The 16964-nt window shown below is 48.6% G+C and overlaps 1 protein-coding gene across 1 annotated transcript in view; it reads left to right on the forward strand.

Annotated features, from left to right (window-relative positions):
• Positions 1 to 16964, forward strand: part of CSMD2 (CUB and Sushi multiple domains 2) — a 587452-nt gene that overhangs the window by 487515 nt on the left and 82973 nt on the right. Inside the window, exons 38-42 of the mRNA XM_035019158.1 lie at positions 3631 to 3749; positions 4241 to 4310; positions 6213 to 6329; positions 9092 to 9301; positions 14913 to 15101. Of these exons, the coding sequence (XP_034875049.1) occupies positions 3631 to 3749; positions 4241 to 4310; positions 6213 to 6329; positions 9092 to 9301; positions 14913 to 15101 (705 nt within the window). The remainder of the gene's footprint in view (positions 1 to 3630; positions 3750 to 4240; positions 4311 to 6212; positions 6330 to 9091; positions 9302 to 14912; positions 15102 to 16964) is intronic.

Below are 16964 nucleotides of genomic sequence, written 5' to 3' on the forward strand. Positions count from 1 at the left end.
AGGGAACTGGTAGTTTTCTTTGTAGCTGATGTTTATCAAGCACTGTCCTCTCATGGCTGGAAGGGCTGAGGGAAAACAGAAGTGACTGAAACTCCTAGGAGCCAAAACCATTTTTGTTTTGTGAATCTACTGTTCTCTTAATATTTGATAATCTACAAAGAGGGTGCAGAGGGGAAGAATTAACTGTAGAAGCAAATGGTTTTGAAGGGTACTGAAAAGTCGTAGCTGCCGCTATGACTCACTTAATGTTGATTTAATTGAAATAGAAATGGAACAATATGCTTTTGAAAGCAATTGATTGCATATGATAAAAAAAAAAATTCTTCCATTGTTGCATGCATGGCCTAAATAAAGTCAAGCTGTGCACTGTAGGAGAAATGAGAATGAACTTTCCTCTGTCTCTTTCTTTCTCTCTTGGATTTCACGTTCCTCCCCATTCCATTTTTTTCTCCTACCACATTCTTTTGCTCTTGCTTTCCCTCTCTTTCTCTCTGCCCCTTCTTATTCTATCACTGCCCAGGGGTTAAGTAGGTTTCAGGTTACTAAGCTGTGGTCACCCCACTAAATACCAAGTTGAGTAGCTTTGCGTTTTACTTAGAGGGCCGGGAGGAGTGGGGAGAAAAAGACAAGATGACAGCCAAGATGTAGTACTTCAAATTCAGCTTGATGGTTGTTTTAATCCTGTGCTTGGGGTCTCTTGCCCAGCTGCTGAGATCTGTGGACGGACATAGACCCAAACCGCTTTCATTTCCAAGAATCCCATGCACTTCTTAAAAGCACCTGCAGGGGGCGCCTGGGTGGCTCAATTGGTTACGTGTCTGGCTCGATTTCGGTTCAGATCTTAATCTCAGGGACTTGAGATCAAACCCTGCCTCGGGCTCCGCACTGAGTGTGGAGCCTGTTTAAGATTCTCACTCCCTCTGCCCCTCCCTGCTCCCACTTGCAAGTGCTCTCTCTCTCTCTCTAAAATAAATAAATAAATAAATAAATAAATAAATAAATAAATAAATAAATAAATAAAGGCACATGTAGGACAGGAATTGCCTGGGACAAAGGAACTTTCTAGAGTTAGCAATGTTCTGTAGTTTTGATAGGGGTTTGAGTTATACAGGTGCAGGCATTTGTCAAAACTCAGCAAATGTCCACATAAGATGTATGCATTTTGTTATATGTGAATTTTCCTCCGAAGAATAAAAGCACATGTAGTCATCCGATGCACATGTCAGCTGTCAGCTCTGAATGTGGAATGAGGGCTCCTCAGCCGTACACCAAGAGATGGGGCTGGTGGTGGTAGTCTACGCTGGCCAGCCCTTCCCATTCCTCTTCTGCCCACGCCTGTCTCCGTGCAGGCACTGCATACGTGTGGCTTCCCCAGGGAGCTGGGATCTACCAGGAGGGCTATCAGAAGGTATCCACCAGGAATGGACCAGGAGGGCTGAGGCTGCCCCCTCCCAAACTCTCTGAGCTGTACAGGTGCCTAGGATCAGACCCAACCATAGTCTGTTCGCTCTTATCCCTGGAAAACGGCACCACTGGTCCCATGCATCCATACACAGGGATTTCTTTAGCACATCTTATTTCATCTTAGTTAGTTAGTGCATCTTAAGTGCCCGCACCTGCAGTGGGGCCCCTGTGGGGTGCATCCCACCAGTCAGGAGATACTCCACTCCCACTTGCTGCGAGTTTCCACCAAGAGGGAATTCAAAGCTGGATGAAGATGATTTCAGGAGGGGCGGTGGGGAGAGCAGGGCTCAGTCGCCTGTGAGCTCATGTGGCCTGGAAGTTTGGCCTCCAGAGTTAGACTGGGCTTGGTCTGAATCCCAGCTCTGTGGCTTGCTAAGGGCATGTCTCTGCCTCCTGGCCCACATCCTCACCTGTGAAACAGGATGTGAAGACCTTCAAGGGGCTGAGACGATGCGTGGGACACATATGCCCCAACCCTGCTTATGGGAAGTCTCAGTTAGTGGGCGGGCAGCGAGGAGGAAGACCACAAGGAGGAAGATTAGGATGGATGTCCTATCGAAGACGGTGTACGATGCTGGGCATAGAATAAGGGTCAAATCAATGCAGATGAACTTGGAAACTCAAGAAAGGAGATTGAAGGAGTGTTTGAGAGCCCTTAGAGGGGATCTTGGAAAGGGATCAGGCCAAGTCCTAGAATGTCCAGTGAGAGGGTGAGATTCTGAATAACACTGGGTGGAGACCCACTTTGAATTGCTGAGTAAGGCTGTCCATGATTCAAGGAGAGAGATTCAGAAATGTCAGCTGCCTCTGAACGCAGGATGGCCCTAGGGCTGGGAAGGACAGGGAGGCTGTGAGGGGTCCGGCAGTGAGCAAGGACCAGAGTTGACAGTGGGGGGCTAAGCATGAGAAACACCCAGTATTACTCCCAGAAAGGAACTGACCTCACCTTAAAAACACAACAGGAGAAATAAGGCAGCAGAGAGTCTCACCCACTGGCAATTTTTTTTCTGGACAGCCTGTCCCAGAGAGTGGGACTCTCAGCCTCCTGAGTGACACTGAGGGTCCTCTCTCTGATAACTGCTCTCCTTCCTCCTTGCCTTTCTTTCCCCTTTCCCAACTTCGTTGCCCCCAGGAGTTGTCTTCTTTTTTTTTTTTTTTTTTGATTTTAACGTTTTTTGTTTTTTTTTTTTACATTTTTTTTATTCTTATGTTAATCCCCATACATTACATCATTAGTTTTAGATGAAGTGTTCCATGATTCATTGTTTGTGCACAACACCCAGTGCTCCATGCAGAATGTGCCCTCCTCAATACCCACCACCAGGCTAACCCATCCTCCCACCCCCCTCCCCTCTAGAACCCTGTTAGTTTTTCAGAGTCCATCGTCTCTCATGGTTCATCTACCCCTCCGATTTCCCCCGCTTCATTCTTCCCCTCCCGCTACCTTCTTCTTCTTCTTTTTTTTTTCTTAACATATATTGCATTATTTGTTTCAGAGGTACAGATCTGAGATTCAACAGTCTTGCACAATTCACAGTGCTTACCAGAGCACATACCCTCCCCAGTGTCTATCACCCAGTCACCCCATCCCTCCCACCCCACCCCCCACTCCAACAACACTCAGTTTGATTCCTGCGATTAAGAATTCCTCATATCAGTGAGATCATATGATACATGTCTTTCTCTTTTTGACTTATTTCACTCAACATAATACCCTCCAGTTCCATCCACGTCGTTGCAAATGGCAAGATCTCATCAGGAGTTGTCTTCTTAAGGCAAGGAAAATGGAGGGAAGTTGGGGGTCTGGGAGTGGTGCAGGAGAAGCCGGATGGAGAGGTCTGGGGTTTGTAGCCAGGGCTGGGCACCCCCCTAGCTCCAGAGTCCTTCCGCTGAGCCCCGGGGGGGGCAGCCACATGGCCCGAGTGATGCCCACCCACCCCAGAGAGCATCGGTCTGTTGAGCCTCGATGCTGTATAAATGTTCTGACTTTCTCTGTGCGCTTGTAGGGCAAGAGAGTTAGGAAGCACTGGCCTCGAGGTGGAGGGCAGAGAAAGCACAGATTGGAGCCCCTTCTCCTTCCCGCTGCCAGCAGCACCCTCTGCCTACTGGTGCACTGACCTGCTGGGCTTTTCCCTCCTCCTTTCTCTTTGTCTCTGTCTCGTCTAGCCGTGGGCCTGAGCAGCTGTCCAGAACCCGCCGTGCCCAGTAACGGGGTGAAGACTGGCGAGCGCTACCTGGTGAACGACGTGGTCTCTTTCCAGTGCGAGCCAGGATACGCCCTCCAGGTACCTCCCTTCGACACCCCGGGCAAGAAACAGGTGTCCCCTGAGATGGGCTTGGCCAGCCTTGAGCCAGCCGAGCCGCAGTCACTAAAGAACAGGGAGAAGCCCTTCGGGTCCCCCAGGGACCACTGTCAAGCTTTGCTGACTTCGGCGATTTAGCACCAGCCAGCCTCAGAATGTGTTCCTGCAAAGTTTCAGTTTGATTAGACTTCAGGGAAATTTAATCTTCCTTTGAAGGCCATGAGGGAATCTAGTAATTAAAGGAGTCTCACAAGGAACCTTTAGTAATGAGAATTCCTTAGTAATGGCTGTTAATAAGCATCCTTCCCCAAAGTCTCTCTCCCTCTGCCTCATCCCACCCCACAGAGGGCTTGTGGATCTTTGCATATCTTGTTGCTCAACACAAGGCCCCTGAACAAGCCCCCTGCTCTGGGTTGTACATGCAATTGGGCCCCTGGGGGCACTGAGCCCACCCCTGTTCCTGATCCCTCCAGGGCCACGCGCACATCTCCTGCATGCCCGGAACCGTGCGCCGCTGGAACTACCCTCCGCCGCTCTGTATTGGTAAGAGAGCCCTGACCTTCTCAGTCCATTCATACCACTCCTGCCAGAGACTGGGGCTCAGTGACATCTCACGGGGATCAAGTTCAAATCAAAGGACAGTTTGGCATCCCGAGTCTGTCTGAAGGGAGTCCCTGTAGGCTGGCGCTCTGCTCTCACACAAGCTCGACGTGACTTCTGCAGACCTTCGCCACCGAGTGAGGGATCACAGGGGGCTTGGCCGTTTGAAAACATTACGATGACCATCCTGAGCGCAGATAATTGACCAAAGCCCAGGTGGAACCTCTGGGCAATTGAGGCCTACCCCTGTGACTTTTCATGGGACAGACGGGTAAAATCCACCACTAGAGAAATGGTGCGGGGGGGGGGGGGGGCGCTACAGGTGAAACAAGGGCTTAGCTCGGTTGGGTTGGGGGAGGGGGACGCAACATTTATTGAGCGTCTACTATACGCAAGTCATGGCGCTACCTGTTTGCTCACAGCAGCGCTTCAGGGGAGGTATCATTGCCCTCATGTTTGCAAATGGGAAAACTAAGGCTTTTTAAGATTAAAAAGTGATCGGCACCATCAGGGACAGAAACCTACGTTTCTCTGATGCCTCACCAACTGTAAAGTGCAAATCAAGGCTGACCTTGGGTTAAGAAGCGAAGTGAGTGGAGGGAGCATCCCTTGGGCATAGAGGCATTTCCCTTCTGGGATCTCGCCAGGGACTAGGGTTTGGTCGCCTGCGCCGCGGTCAGAAATGTGGCTGGGCAGGCCAAGGCACTCCCCTCATTCCCACTCTGTATTACAAAGTTCCTGCCGGGGAAACCACTCATGGTAGGAGCAGCTACTGCTGTTGGAGTGCCTGTCACCTGGTCACTGTGTGCATCGGCCCCTGTTCTAAGTGACACGCAGGCCTTCCTGCTGTAACGTAAGGACCATCCCGTGACATAGGTGCTGTAGTCGGCTCCATTTTATAGGTGAGGAAAACTGAGGTTTGGAGGGGTTTAGATTCACCCAAAGTCACACAGGAAGTGAAAGCGGTGGAATAATGATCCCAGCAGTCAGTTCCAGAGCGCCCCCCACTCTGAACCCGGGCACGGTTCTGTTTGTCGCCCTCTCCCCAAAGGCCTTCACTTGGACCCTGCAGATCCCTCCCCTCGTCTCTTTCTCTGGCTTCCATAACCAGCTAATCCCTTGTAGCTCACACGATGGTTTCCTGAAAGCTGTGAAAGAAAAGAATTGATGTCCACTGACCAGGCTGTATTCACGCTCCAGGCCTGCATCTTAGGTGACTCTGCAGTCACCTCAGCTGGAGTGTCGGATGCCCCAGCCCCTCATGGTTGGCTCCCCATGGAACGCTAATCACAGTCACTTTGGCTGGGGGTGGGCCCCGGTAGGGCTCATGTGCTGACCACACAGCCCTGTGGATGTATATTTGCAAAGAGCCCGGTGTGGTGCCTGGCACAGAGTGGGGACTCAGTGCATGCCAGTCTCCTCCTCTCATCCTTTCTCTTCAGTCTTGGAAGCGTTGATTGGACGGTGATAGAGGGAGATTTGAGGCATAGCGTAAGAAACAGTCACACTCCTCTTGGAGCAGACCACTTTTGCTGCATGACCTCGCTAAGGGAACTGACCTGCAAAGGGCATGCTCAAGGTCAAGAGTCGTAACTCGGGTTTGTGGCCGGCTGGGCAGTGCCAGGAGGCTGAGCAGCCCTTCCTGAACTTACATCCGTACTCAGTTTTGCCCATGTGTGCAGTCGTTTAGGGGAGATGAACAGTTGGTTCCTTTGGATTCTCAAAGGGGTTAATGACTTGGGAAGGGATCAGAAACTGCTGCTCTAAGGGAGCATCCAAATGCTGCCATGGCCCCATGCTCTCCTCCATGCTGTCCTAACCTTCTGTGTGGTCTCATTGTCACAGCGCAGTGTGGGGGTGCAGTGGAAGAGATGGAGGGGGTGATCCTGAGCCCCGGCTTCCCCGGCAACTACCCCAGCAACATGGACTGCTCCTGGAAGATAGCGCTGCCCGTGGGCTTTGGTAAGTCTGCACGCCCAGGCCCCGGATGACCCTTCAGCCTGACCTTGACGGAGGCAGGTCCGTCTCTACTTCCTCATCTGTTGACCTCTCGCACAATTGTGAAGATCAGTTAAGAAAGCTAGGAAAGAATGCTTTGGTAACATAAAATATAGGGAAAATAATCTTAGGGATTGCCATTATTATTATCTGAGTAGTAAGCTAAAATTCAGGATTGTGGAATGAGAAATTACTCGGGGGGTTGAAAAAGAAAAAAAAAAAGTCTTTTACAGAGACTGGACCTCAAGTTGTGCTTTTAACTTCAATATCCAATTTCTCATCCTAATTAAATGATATAGCCAAGGTCAATATGATATAGAGTTTGCATTCTTTATACACACATTCTGGCTGGTCTTAAAGAGTGGGAGATTTTTTTTGTGGAGATGGAGTATGCCAGGCACGGGGGTTGGCGGGGTGTGGAGGACATCGGTCTGGGCACAAAATTTAATTGCTGATGATTCATTCCTGACTGGGAATATAATTTAACCCCAACATCTCTGTTGAAGAGATAAAAGATTTGTGGTGACATGGACCTGATGGATCATCTTGCCTGAGTCACTGCCCTGCTCCCAGGGACAGGATGTCCTGAGGGGATCGCTCCTGCACAAGCCTGTGATCTCCCAATCTGTGACCTCAGGAATGAAAGCCACCTCTTTTTATTCTGTACTGTTCAGCCTAGACTGGGTCTTCTGATGGGAGAAGGGGCTTTCAGGAGAAAGGGATCCAACTGGCCTGCTTTAAATCTGTTCTGAGGGGAGGAGAGAGGTTGGTGACCCTTCAAAGGATGGAGTCTTATACTTAGTACCATCTTCTGGAGGAACCTGGGGACAGATGATCAGAGTACAAAATGATGAGGGCTTTGGCAGCCTTGGGAAACTCCAGATTTTAGAGATTGAGGGAAGGGGAGCTCTGCATCCAGGTATGGGCCACAAGAATCTCAGATGATAGAGAGATGGAGGGAGCACAACATCCAAAGGAAAACAGACGTTTAAGTGGAAGGTACATCACTGTTCTTGTAAGTCCTGCTGTTCAGTCACCAGAGCTCTCTAACTCTAAGGCCTGGGTGCTTATTCAGCCTTTGGAGAATAAGCCCCCTGCAGGGTGCAATCACAGAAGAAAGATCTTGCTTTCAAGTGAATGTTGGACTCCAGTGAGGACCCGACTAGGGCACCTGGTTTCAGTGTGTAAAGAACCTCTGCATTTAAAAGCTGTTACCACTAGATGGCAGTGGTCATACCCAGTTCTTTCCACACCCGTTCAATTCAAAAATCTGGAATCCTGGAAAAGCCCCTTTGATGAACATGCTGCCCACAGTGTTGGGATGATGCAGACGACATGTCCCAAAGTGCTCACTGCAAAACTGTCAGCAATTTGGAAACAATCTGCGTGCTCATTAATAGGGTAGCGAATAGTATGGTTGGGTAATTCATAAAATAAAATTATAGACCTTGAAAAGCACAATATTGAATAAAAATGTTTATAAAACTATATGTGCAGTATAACAACGTGCATGTAAACGTTTAAGGCGTATAAATCAGACACATATTTAAGAATCTAAAACCATGAACTGGAAAGATATCTTCCCGATCCATGAGTGACGTCACCCTCGAATGGGAGAGAGCAGGAGATATGAAGGGTCTTCAACGTTATAAGTCAAATCTTTATTTTTTAATAACTTTAAATTAAATTATTAAATAAAAAATTATTTAGATAATTAGATGCAAAAAAAAAATCACACATATGTCCCCATTCTGTGCAAATTAGAAACCACAGGTGAGAAATTTTTAAAGATTAAAATCCATCTGTAACCCCACCATGCAGAGATAATCACTAACAGCTTAGTCCTCACCATTCAAATGTAACCCCCGTGAAGACAAGGACCTGGGAGATCTTTTCATCCTTGTGCAGTGCCTAGCACAGCCCTGATGCATGGCAAATGCTCAGTAAATATTATTAGTAAATCAGTGAATATTCTTCTAGTTTTTTAATACCAAAATTAGAATTACATAGTACATACCACTTTGAAATCAGATTTTCACAATTAACATAATGGACATTTTCTTATGCACAGTAAATACATTTCTTCAATATCATTTTTAATCTAATTTTGAGAAATCTCACCAGTCAACAAATATCAATCTTCCCACCTCCATTCTGCAGAGTATATCAATATGTAAGTTAAGGGCTTAATCAGATCTGTTTAACCTGTTGGGTTGTTAGGAGATCTTGATTAATCCAGTAGGATCCCAAAGTATAAACTTCACTGGCAATGTATTTTTCTAATTTCTGAATTATCATGAGTGTTCTAGAAGATACCAGTATTGAAGTTCATGTCTTTTGATTGGGTATAGTTATTTTTAAGTGGTGATATTTTTAAGTAAAAAGTTTATTTTAGCAAAGCTATCTTTGTATTGATAGTAGGCCTAGGAGCTACAAATCAAATGTTAGCCCTGAGCTTTGTTTTCAGTAAAATAAAATGGACTCGAGATGGAGCTCTGGAATGATCAATGCCCTTCATTCTGAGTGAATAATTATTTTTAAGTTCAATCCTCCTAAGACAACTGAACTGGATCGTGTCTCCCCGAATTGTGTTCTGGGAATCTCGGTTGAGTGGGAAGCCAGTAGCAGGGATGCGTGAGGTCTGGCAGGAGAAGCTTCCATGGGGCCGCATGTTTGAAGCAGGACTCTATTGCTTTGGGCACTGTCTGCCTCTGTCTTGCTCCCAGGAGCTCACATCCAGTTCCTGAACTTCTCCACCGAGCCCAACCATGACTTCATAGAAATCCGCAATGGCCCCTACGAGACCAGCCGCATGATGGGCAGATTCAGTGGCAGCGAGCTTCCAGGCTCCCTGCTCTCCACGTCCCACGAGACCACTGTGTATTTCCACAGCGACCACTCCCAGAACCGGCCAGGATTCAAACTGGAGTACCAGGGTAAGGACCAGGATTCCCCTTTGGCTCCTGCCCATCCCCTTCTCTTACGTACAACCACCATCTTCCCAGCCTTCCACGTAGGGGAAGAGAGAACACTGGGAGGACTCTGAGGGTGGGGGGCAGGCCTATCGATGCAGGCTCCCCTTTGGTGGCATGTCTCTCTGGCCCCATGAAGATATCTAACCCCCTTTGACAAGCCTTTTCCAGGGCTAAGGCCCAACAACACCGCTGAAGGCTCCCTTCTGTCCAGGCCCAACCGCCAACAGTCTTCCCTGAGCGTTCCCATCGGGCATCCCTGCGTGGCCAGGCGGCCAGTTCCCCTCAGCCTTGATAGGCTTGCTTAGTCCCTCTGGACTCCCCTGTGTGTCAAGCCCAATCACCCTCGGCAGAGCTCCTCCTATCACATGATGGAGGATTCTGGTAACAACCCTGGAGCGCCCACTGAGCCTTCGCCATGAGACAAGCCCATTAACTCCCGCTGAGGGTTTCCTGACTATGCTTAGTGGGGCTCTGCCTTGCTGAGGTGAAATCCTGTGCTAGGCCCCACTCCTCCCGGCACACTTCCCTGGAACAAGCCCCAGCGTGAGGGGCCGTCACCTGGGTCTGTGCTGCTACATACGGTGGCCCGAGGCAGGCCCAGCCTTTCCCCTGGATGCCTCCCTGGGGTGACTGACTGAACCAGTTGCTCTAACCTCTTTTTCAAGATTCTTCCACTGACCTTTTTTTTTTTTTTCATAATTTTGGACTTTTCTCCAATCTAATACATGCTTATAAAAAATTAAAACATTACAGATGTTTTTGTGAGTACATCATAGAAAGTCAGAATTCTCCCATAATCCCATCTCCTACCGCACCTTATGCAGAGAGAACCAATTTTTTTTAAGTTTGTTTTCCCCATTTTTTCTGTGCATATGTTGATGTAACTGTATTATTATATGTTAACCAAAATTGTATAATACTATAAATACTGCTTTTGCAATTTTCTTTTTTAAAGTTAATTTTTAATTATATTAACAGTTCACAAACACACTTTGTTAAAAAGAAAGAGAGGGGGAGGGAAGGAGGGAGGAAGGACAAAGGGAAGGAAGGAAGAAATTAAAGCATTACAGGTAAGGCCAAGCTTTCTCTGTCTACAGCCTCCAAACCCAGGCTTATTTCCCAGAAATAATCACTGTTGTTTTAACATGATCTTTCCAGATCTTTTTCCACGTGTTAACATACATATGTTATATGTATCTTTGAGAACATGTAATGTTTCATGAACTTTTTGGTTGTGTTTCCTATATAAATCTATAGAATGCTCTATATCCATAATGCTCTGATATTTGGCTTTTTCATCCCTTGTCAAAGGTGAATATGAGCCAAGGATTTGGGCTTGTCATGTAGGGAAAACCTTCCAGGGTATTCTACAAGGTGAGCACCATTGGACCAGTTACACAGGCACTGCCTCCTCAGAAGGAACTTCAGGGAGTCTGGTTGGGCTTGCCACCACCTGGGACACCTCGGGAGGAGGAGCTGGGCCTCTCACGGATGAGGCGGCAGGGAGAAGCGGTGCTTTTACCCAGAGAGTGCTGGTTCCTTGGTAGTAGCAAAGCTGCCTCACCCAGTGACGCGGTCTGTGAGCTTGTCATACAGACCAGCCCTCACCAAGAGTGTCCACGCCTGTTGAGCACACACAGCGGGCGTTGTGGCCTGTCAGATGCGTCATGACACATCAGATGGCCACGTTCTGTCACAGGAGAGACTCGGGCCCACATATGTGGTCAGCGTTTCCTTCTGGGGCAGACGCATGCCTCTCTCGGGCTTCTCCTGCATCTTGGTACTTTGTTACCACAGCCTGGAGGGCTTAAACAACACACATTTCTTCTCTCACAGTTCTGAAGGCTGAAGTCCCGAAATCAGGGTGTGAGCAGGGTTGGTTTCCTTCTGAGGGCTGTGAGGGAGAGTCTGTTCCAGGCCTCTGTCCTTGTTTCTGGCGGTTTGCTGGCAGTCTGGAATTCCTTGGCTTATAGAAACATCACCTCCATCTCTGGCTTTAAATCCTTGAATGTCTCCAAGATGCCCCTTTTTATAAGGATACCAGTCAAATTGGATGAAGGCCCTCTGTAATGACCTCATTTCAATTTAGGTAAAATGGCAAAGATCCTCTCTCCAACTAAGGTCACATTCTGAGGTACTAGGGGTTAGAACTTCAACATATGGATTTGGGCAGGGGACACAATTCAACCGTAACACCTCTCACAGGCCCACATGCTCTCCCCAGGGCTCCTCATGTTGGATAAATGCAAGTACTGATGACACCACCGTTGTGACAGGGACGCTTCTCAGGGCCCTACCCATACACATTGTGCCTTCACCGCTGTGATGGAGCCCTGCCCACTGAGTCCACACGGTGGGACCAGACACTCACTGTGTTCCGCATGTGATAAGCCCGCTTGTCCCTGTAAGAGTTATCCCCCTGAGTCCCTTGGACTTCACCTACTTCTCCCCGTAGAAGAGACCTACCTACTTCCACAGAGCCCTGGCCTCAAACTCAGCCCCTCTCACACTCACTGAGGCTTCCAAGACACAGGCCAACACCCTGGGCTAGCCATTCTCTCTGTGATGTGCCCATTACTCACACTGGAGCTTCACGTTTGGAGGCCCACTCCTCCAAGGATTTTTCCTTGTTAGGGGGAAGCAAGGCACAAGGGCAACAGGGTTCTAAGTATGCCTTTGAAGGCCCAACACCTCCATTGGTTCAACTGAATGACAGGCCCAGAGGTGTCTACTCTATGGTGGGCCCACCTCCTCCCACTCACATTTTACCTTCATGACTTGTGGATATTCCCCTTGAGGCTTCCCTCAGGTCACAGGCCCAGCTACTCCCTCAGTGACTGCCTGAGCTCCACAGACCTAATGATGCCTGGGAGCCCGCTCTTGGTGTCAGGGCACTTGCTCCCCTTCACACTTGACCTTGGCTTCCATTAGGCTTCTCGTCTGTGGTGGTCCCATCCTCTGGGACGGGGTTGTCTCTAGTGCCAGAGGCTCAGGTCCTCCCGCCAAGGCCTCCTAATTTATGTCAGGCCCGAATAGTTCTCCCTGCCCAACAGGCCCACATTCTCTACTTACACCTTCCTTAGCCCCATGGAGCTGTACCTTGTACACGAGCTCTGACCACTCACCCCAGGTTTTCCCTTATGAGAAGACCTGTTTCCGAAAGGGCCATCTGTCCCCACTGAGGCATTTTGTAGGGAGCAGGCCCATCTCCCTGTAGTCCCACAACTTTCTCTGAAGAAATCCAACTCCTTACTTTTTCTCAAAATCCCTCCCGTTAGACACTCTGAACTTCCTACACTGGAGTTTTCCTTTCTCCTCTCAGGTAAAGATTCCCATAAAATTGTTACTAACAGCTTAAGCCACTCTTACCGGGCCTCTCAGTCGGACAGGCTTAACTTATATCATTAAAACTTTTCAGGAGATCATGTGTATAAAGAACTTAGCAAAATGACAAGACACATAATTGTTCCAAAATGTTAGGTATCATTATTCATATTTTAATAATACGAATATTTTAAGCATTTTAATAATATTAATATTTGCAGTTGTGGCACTTCGTTAAAAATTTTATCTATTCCCACCATAGTGTCTCCATTTGGGACAAACCCAGGAGCTCTTCATTAGGAAAACTAATGATTCTGCCCTTTAGGGTTCATTTCTGCCTGTAGTGCCCAACCTCTCCCTTTGAAGCTTCTTCTGGTAAACAGGCTCTGAGATTTTTCTCAGTTTGAAAGCAGTCCAGGTGCTCTCACTTAAGTGTCTCTTTTTTCTAAAAAGCCCAGCTCCTTCTGCATGAGACAATTCCTATAAGAGAATCCCTCAGGGACGCCTGGGTGGCTCAGTCGTTGGGCGTCTGCCTTCGGCTCAGGTCATGATCCCAGGGTCCTGGGATCAAGCCCCGCATCGGGCTCCCTGTTCGGCGGGAAGCCTGCTTCTCCCTCGCCCACTCCCCCTGCTTGTTTTCCCTCTCTCACTGTGTCTCTCTGTCAAATAAATAAAATCTTTTAAAAAAAAAAGGGGGGGGCGCCTGGGTGGCTCAGTCGTTAAACGTCTGCCTTCAGCTCAGGTCATGATCCCAGGGTCCTGGGATCGAGCCCCACATCGGGCTCCCTGCTCCGCGGGAAGCCTGCTTCTCCCTCTCCCACTCCCCCTGCTTGTGTTCCCCCTCTCGCTGTGTCTCTCTCTGTCAAATAATAAATAAAATCTTCAAAAGAGAGAGAGACTCTCCCTCAGGCTGCTCCTGGCTTCTGACGTGCGGCCACTCTCTCCTGGTTCCTCACCATCATGGGGTCCACGGCTTCCCCCTGAGGCTTCTCGTTAGGGGCCCAGCCCATCCATTCAGTCAGCTCCCTGGGCAATAACTCCCCTCTTTTCTACTAAGGCCTTTATTTGCCAAATCACCCAAACCCCCTGCTGCTGACAGGGCCACGTGTCTCTTTGGCTGACCAGCCTACCCGCTCCCACAATAGCTGCTTGGTTTTTTTGACACACCCAGTGACCCTGATGATTTCCCAGTGAAACCTGCCCAGTTCCTCCCACTGAGGCCTCCATCAGTGAGACAGTGAGTGGAAATACTCAGCACAGGCACCGTCCCAGATGGAGGTCTTCTGAAATGTCAGCTTCGTGATCGTTGTTATTTATATTGTTATTACATGTAATGAATGCATCCACTTCCATGGAGCATTCGTTTGATCTCAACTCCCACTGAGAATTTCCACTGTCAGAACGCTCTGTCTACCCCACTGCCAATTTCCTGTGTAGGAAGAGCCCGACTCTGGCCACAACAGCTGTTCTTTTTCCTGTGGATCCGATTAATCGGAGTCTGTGCTCTGTACACGTGCTCAGCAAACCCCGAGGCGACCTCTCCCTGTCAGTCTCTGGTCCTTCCATTAAGGCATCTCCTTTTTGAGTTGGGCTCACCCATTCTCAGGGAAGCAGCTTTCTTTCTCTTTGGAGAGGCTTCCTTATCTTATAGTCACACACATTCCTTTTTTCATCCAGCGATTCCCTCTGGAAAGTTTCTCTCCCAGCCGCAGACTTGGCTTACTCCCACCAAGTTCCTCCATCTTGAAAGGTTGTAGTTTCTCAGAGTCAGAAAGACCCCACTCAACTCCTCCCCTGACTGCTTTCTGTATTTGTGATCTAGAACATGGTTGTCATGGTTAAACGAGACGATCCACATGAAAGATCTGGGGTCAATCCCCAGCCCCAAGCAGGGGCTCAGCAAATAAGGCTTCAGTCTAGCCTTGTCTTCCTTGAGACTCCTTTGCCCATGGAGACAGTAACAACAGATAACATTCATTGAGCTCTTACTGTGTGTCAGGACTATGCAAAGAGCTATGCGTATATTAGCCCACTTAATCCTCACAATAACGGTTTTCTATATAAGAAACCTGAGGCATAGAAAAGTTTAATGTCTAGCCCAAAGCCAACAACTGGTAAATGACAAGGGTCCATCTGAGTCCAAGTCTTGGTGCTTCACACTATGTGAACTCTCTGCTGCTCCTATACTCCGGTTGAGGAGAAAATGTCCAGAGAGAATAAAGTGACCTTCTCTCCTGATCTTTTCCAGCCTATGAACTTCAAGAGTGCCCGGACCCAGAGCCCTTTGCCAATGGCATTGTGAGGGGAGCTGGCTACAATGTTGGACAATCAGTGACCTTCGAGTGCCTCCCAGGGTATCAACTGATTGGCCACCCCGTCCTCACATGTCAGCATGGCACCAACCGGAACTGGGACCACCCCCTGCCCAGGTGTGAAGGTATGTCCCTCCCTCATCCCTGGTGATTCTTCCTAAGGAGACTGATTCAGAGTACTCCCATGCTCCATGGAATCACCCATACTGGGGAGTCCAGGCAAACCCTGTCCATCCTGTTTTCATATGGAAGGGACCCAGCCTATCCAGGGAAAGGGTCTTGGGGACAGACCTCTGGGCCAAGCTTGGGAGGACCTGGAAGAAATGTAGGCCACAGCCAAGGGAATACCTACTCAGCCCTTGGGAAGATCCAACCCCATCAGAAGGGAAGACTGTAATCTTTATCTCTTTCCTGAGATCTACACCTGTATATCCAATTCCTTACTAAAGAGCTTCACTTACCAGAGGCATCTAAATCCTAATGTATTCAAAATTTAAGTCATCATCTTTCTGTCATTCAACGGAAGTCCTCATTAGTGAAGGGCACCTCTAGTCACCTGGTTACTCAGCCTTTATTTAGCACCTCCCTCTCACCTAACTGACTTAATTCCCTGAGTCTTGATAATTCTACATCCTGATTACCTTCCAAATGCATCCACTTCTCTCTATGCACTGCCTCTGCTTTTATCCCACCACCACTTGGATGAGGTTCCTCACTGGTCTCCCAGTCTTTGGTCTTGTACTACTCAAACCATTTTTCACAGCATAGCCAGTGTGAGCCTTCCAAACCATCAACACACTCCAGACTCTGCCCTGCTCAGAAGCCAACAGGGCATCCCCATCTCTCTTGGGGTAGATTCCAAACCCCTTTGTGTAGTGCACCATATCCCTCTGGGCCTGGTCCCTGCATACCTCCCAGTATTCTCCACTCTCACAGATTTTATGTCCAGCGAAGCTGAAGTGCTTTGGTGGTCCCAGTGCGCCATGTTCTCTTGCCTCTGGTTCTTAGCATATGCTGTCCCTCCCGCATGGAACATCGCTCTTCTCTCTTGCCTTGTCTACTTAGCTTTGTCTAAATGGGAACAATACCAAGAATCCTTCCCTACCTTCACAAGACTGGGTGAGGGGTGCCCCCTGTTGCTCCTGTGGCATTCCATGTTGATGTGTCCCCCCCGGGCTGGCATCTACAGAGATCGGTTTACTTAGCTATATCCCAGTGGGCTGTGAGTGCTACAGAACAAAACCACGTGCCTTGGTATCTTTGCTCCCCTTGGTCTCCCCAGGCTGGGCCTGACCCTGACACTGAGTGGATGTGCAGTGTGTGTAGGAGGGATGGTATGTCCATGCATACCCCTTTCAGGACACATATGCGTTCACAGGAACCCTATCTTCTGCCTGGAGGCATTGGGATTCTTTCTCTTCACTCTGGTCTGCCCGCATTCAGATGTCTGCTTGTTGCCCCGTGCCAGCCAAATACACTCATTATTCTAGACCAGGATTTGTAGGTTTGCCCTTTTTTTCTCCTCCCTGATGACTCAATTGGAACATTATGGAAACTTCAAGGCCTCTCCATCCCCCTACCCAAAGCCTAGATGAGAGTGAGCCTAAAATTGGGTGTCACTTTTGGGGGACAGGAAAATAGGGAGAGAGGATCATATCTAGGCAGCATATGTCTTCTTTGTGATCTAAGTGCCAGGTTGGACATTTTACATCCATCAGTTCACCTAACGGCTGCCACAGTCCTACAAGGTGGATGCTCTTAGTTCCATTTTACAGGTGAAGAAAGAGTAAACTACTGTCTAAGGTCATCTAGTTAATAAATGGTTTAGCCATGATTTGAACCCAACCTTAGCTTCACCACAAGAATCCTTATCTCTTAGGTCAAGACCAAAAGTACCAGTCTGGGCACCTGAGTGGCTCAGTCAGTTAAGTGTCTGCCTTCAGCTCAGGTCATGATCCCAGGGTCCTGGGATCGAGTCCCACATCGGG

The sequence above is a fragment of the Mirounga leonina genome, unplaced genomic scaffold, assembly GCF_011800145.1.
Source record: "Mirounga leonina isolate KUSES-001 unplaced genomic scaffold, KU_Mleo_1.0 Mir_173, whole genome shotgun sequence".
NCBI classification, from domain to species: Eukaryota; Metazoa; Chordata; class Mammalia; order Carnivora; family Phocidae; genus Mirounga; species Mirounga leonina.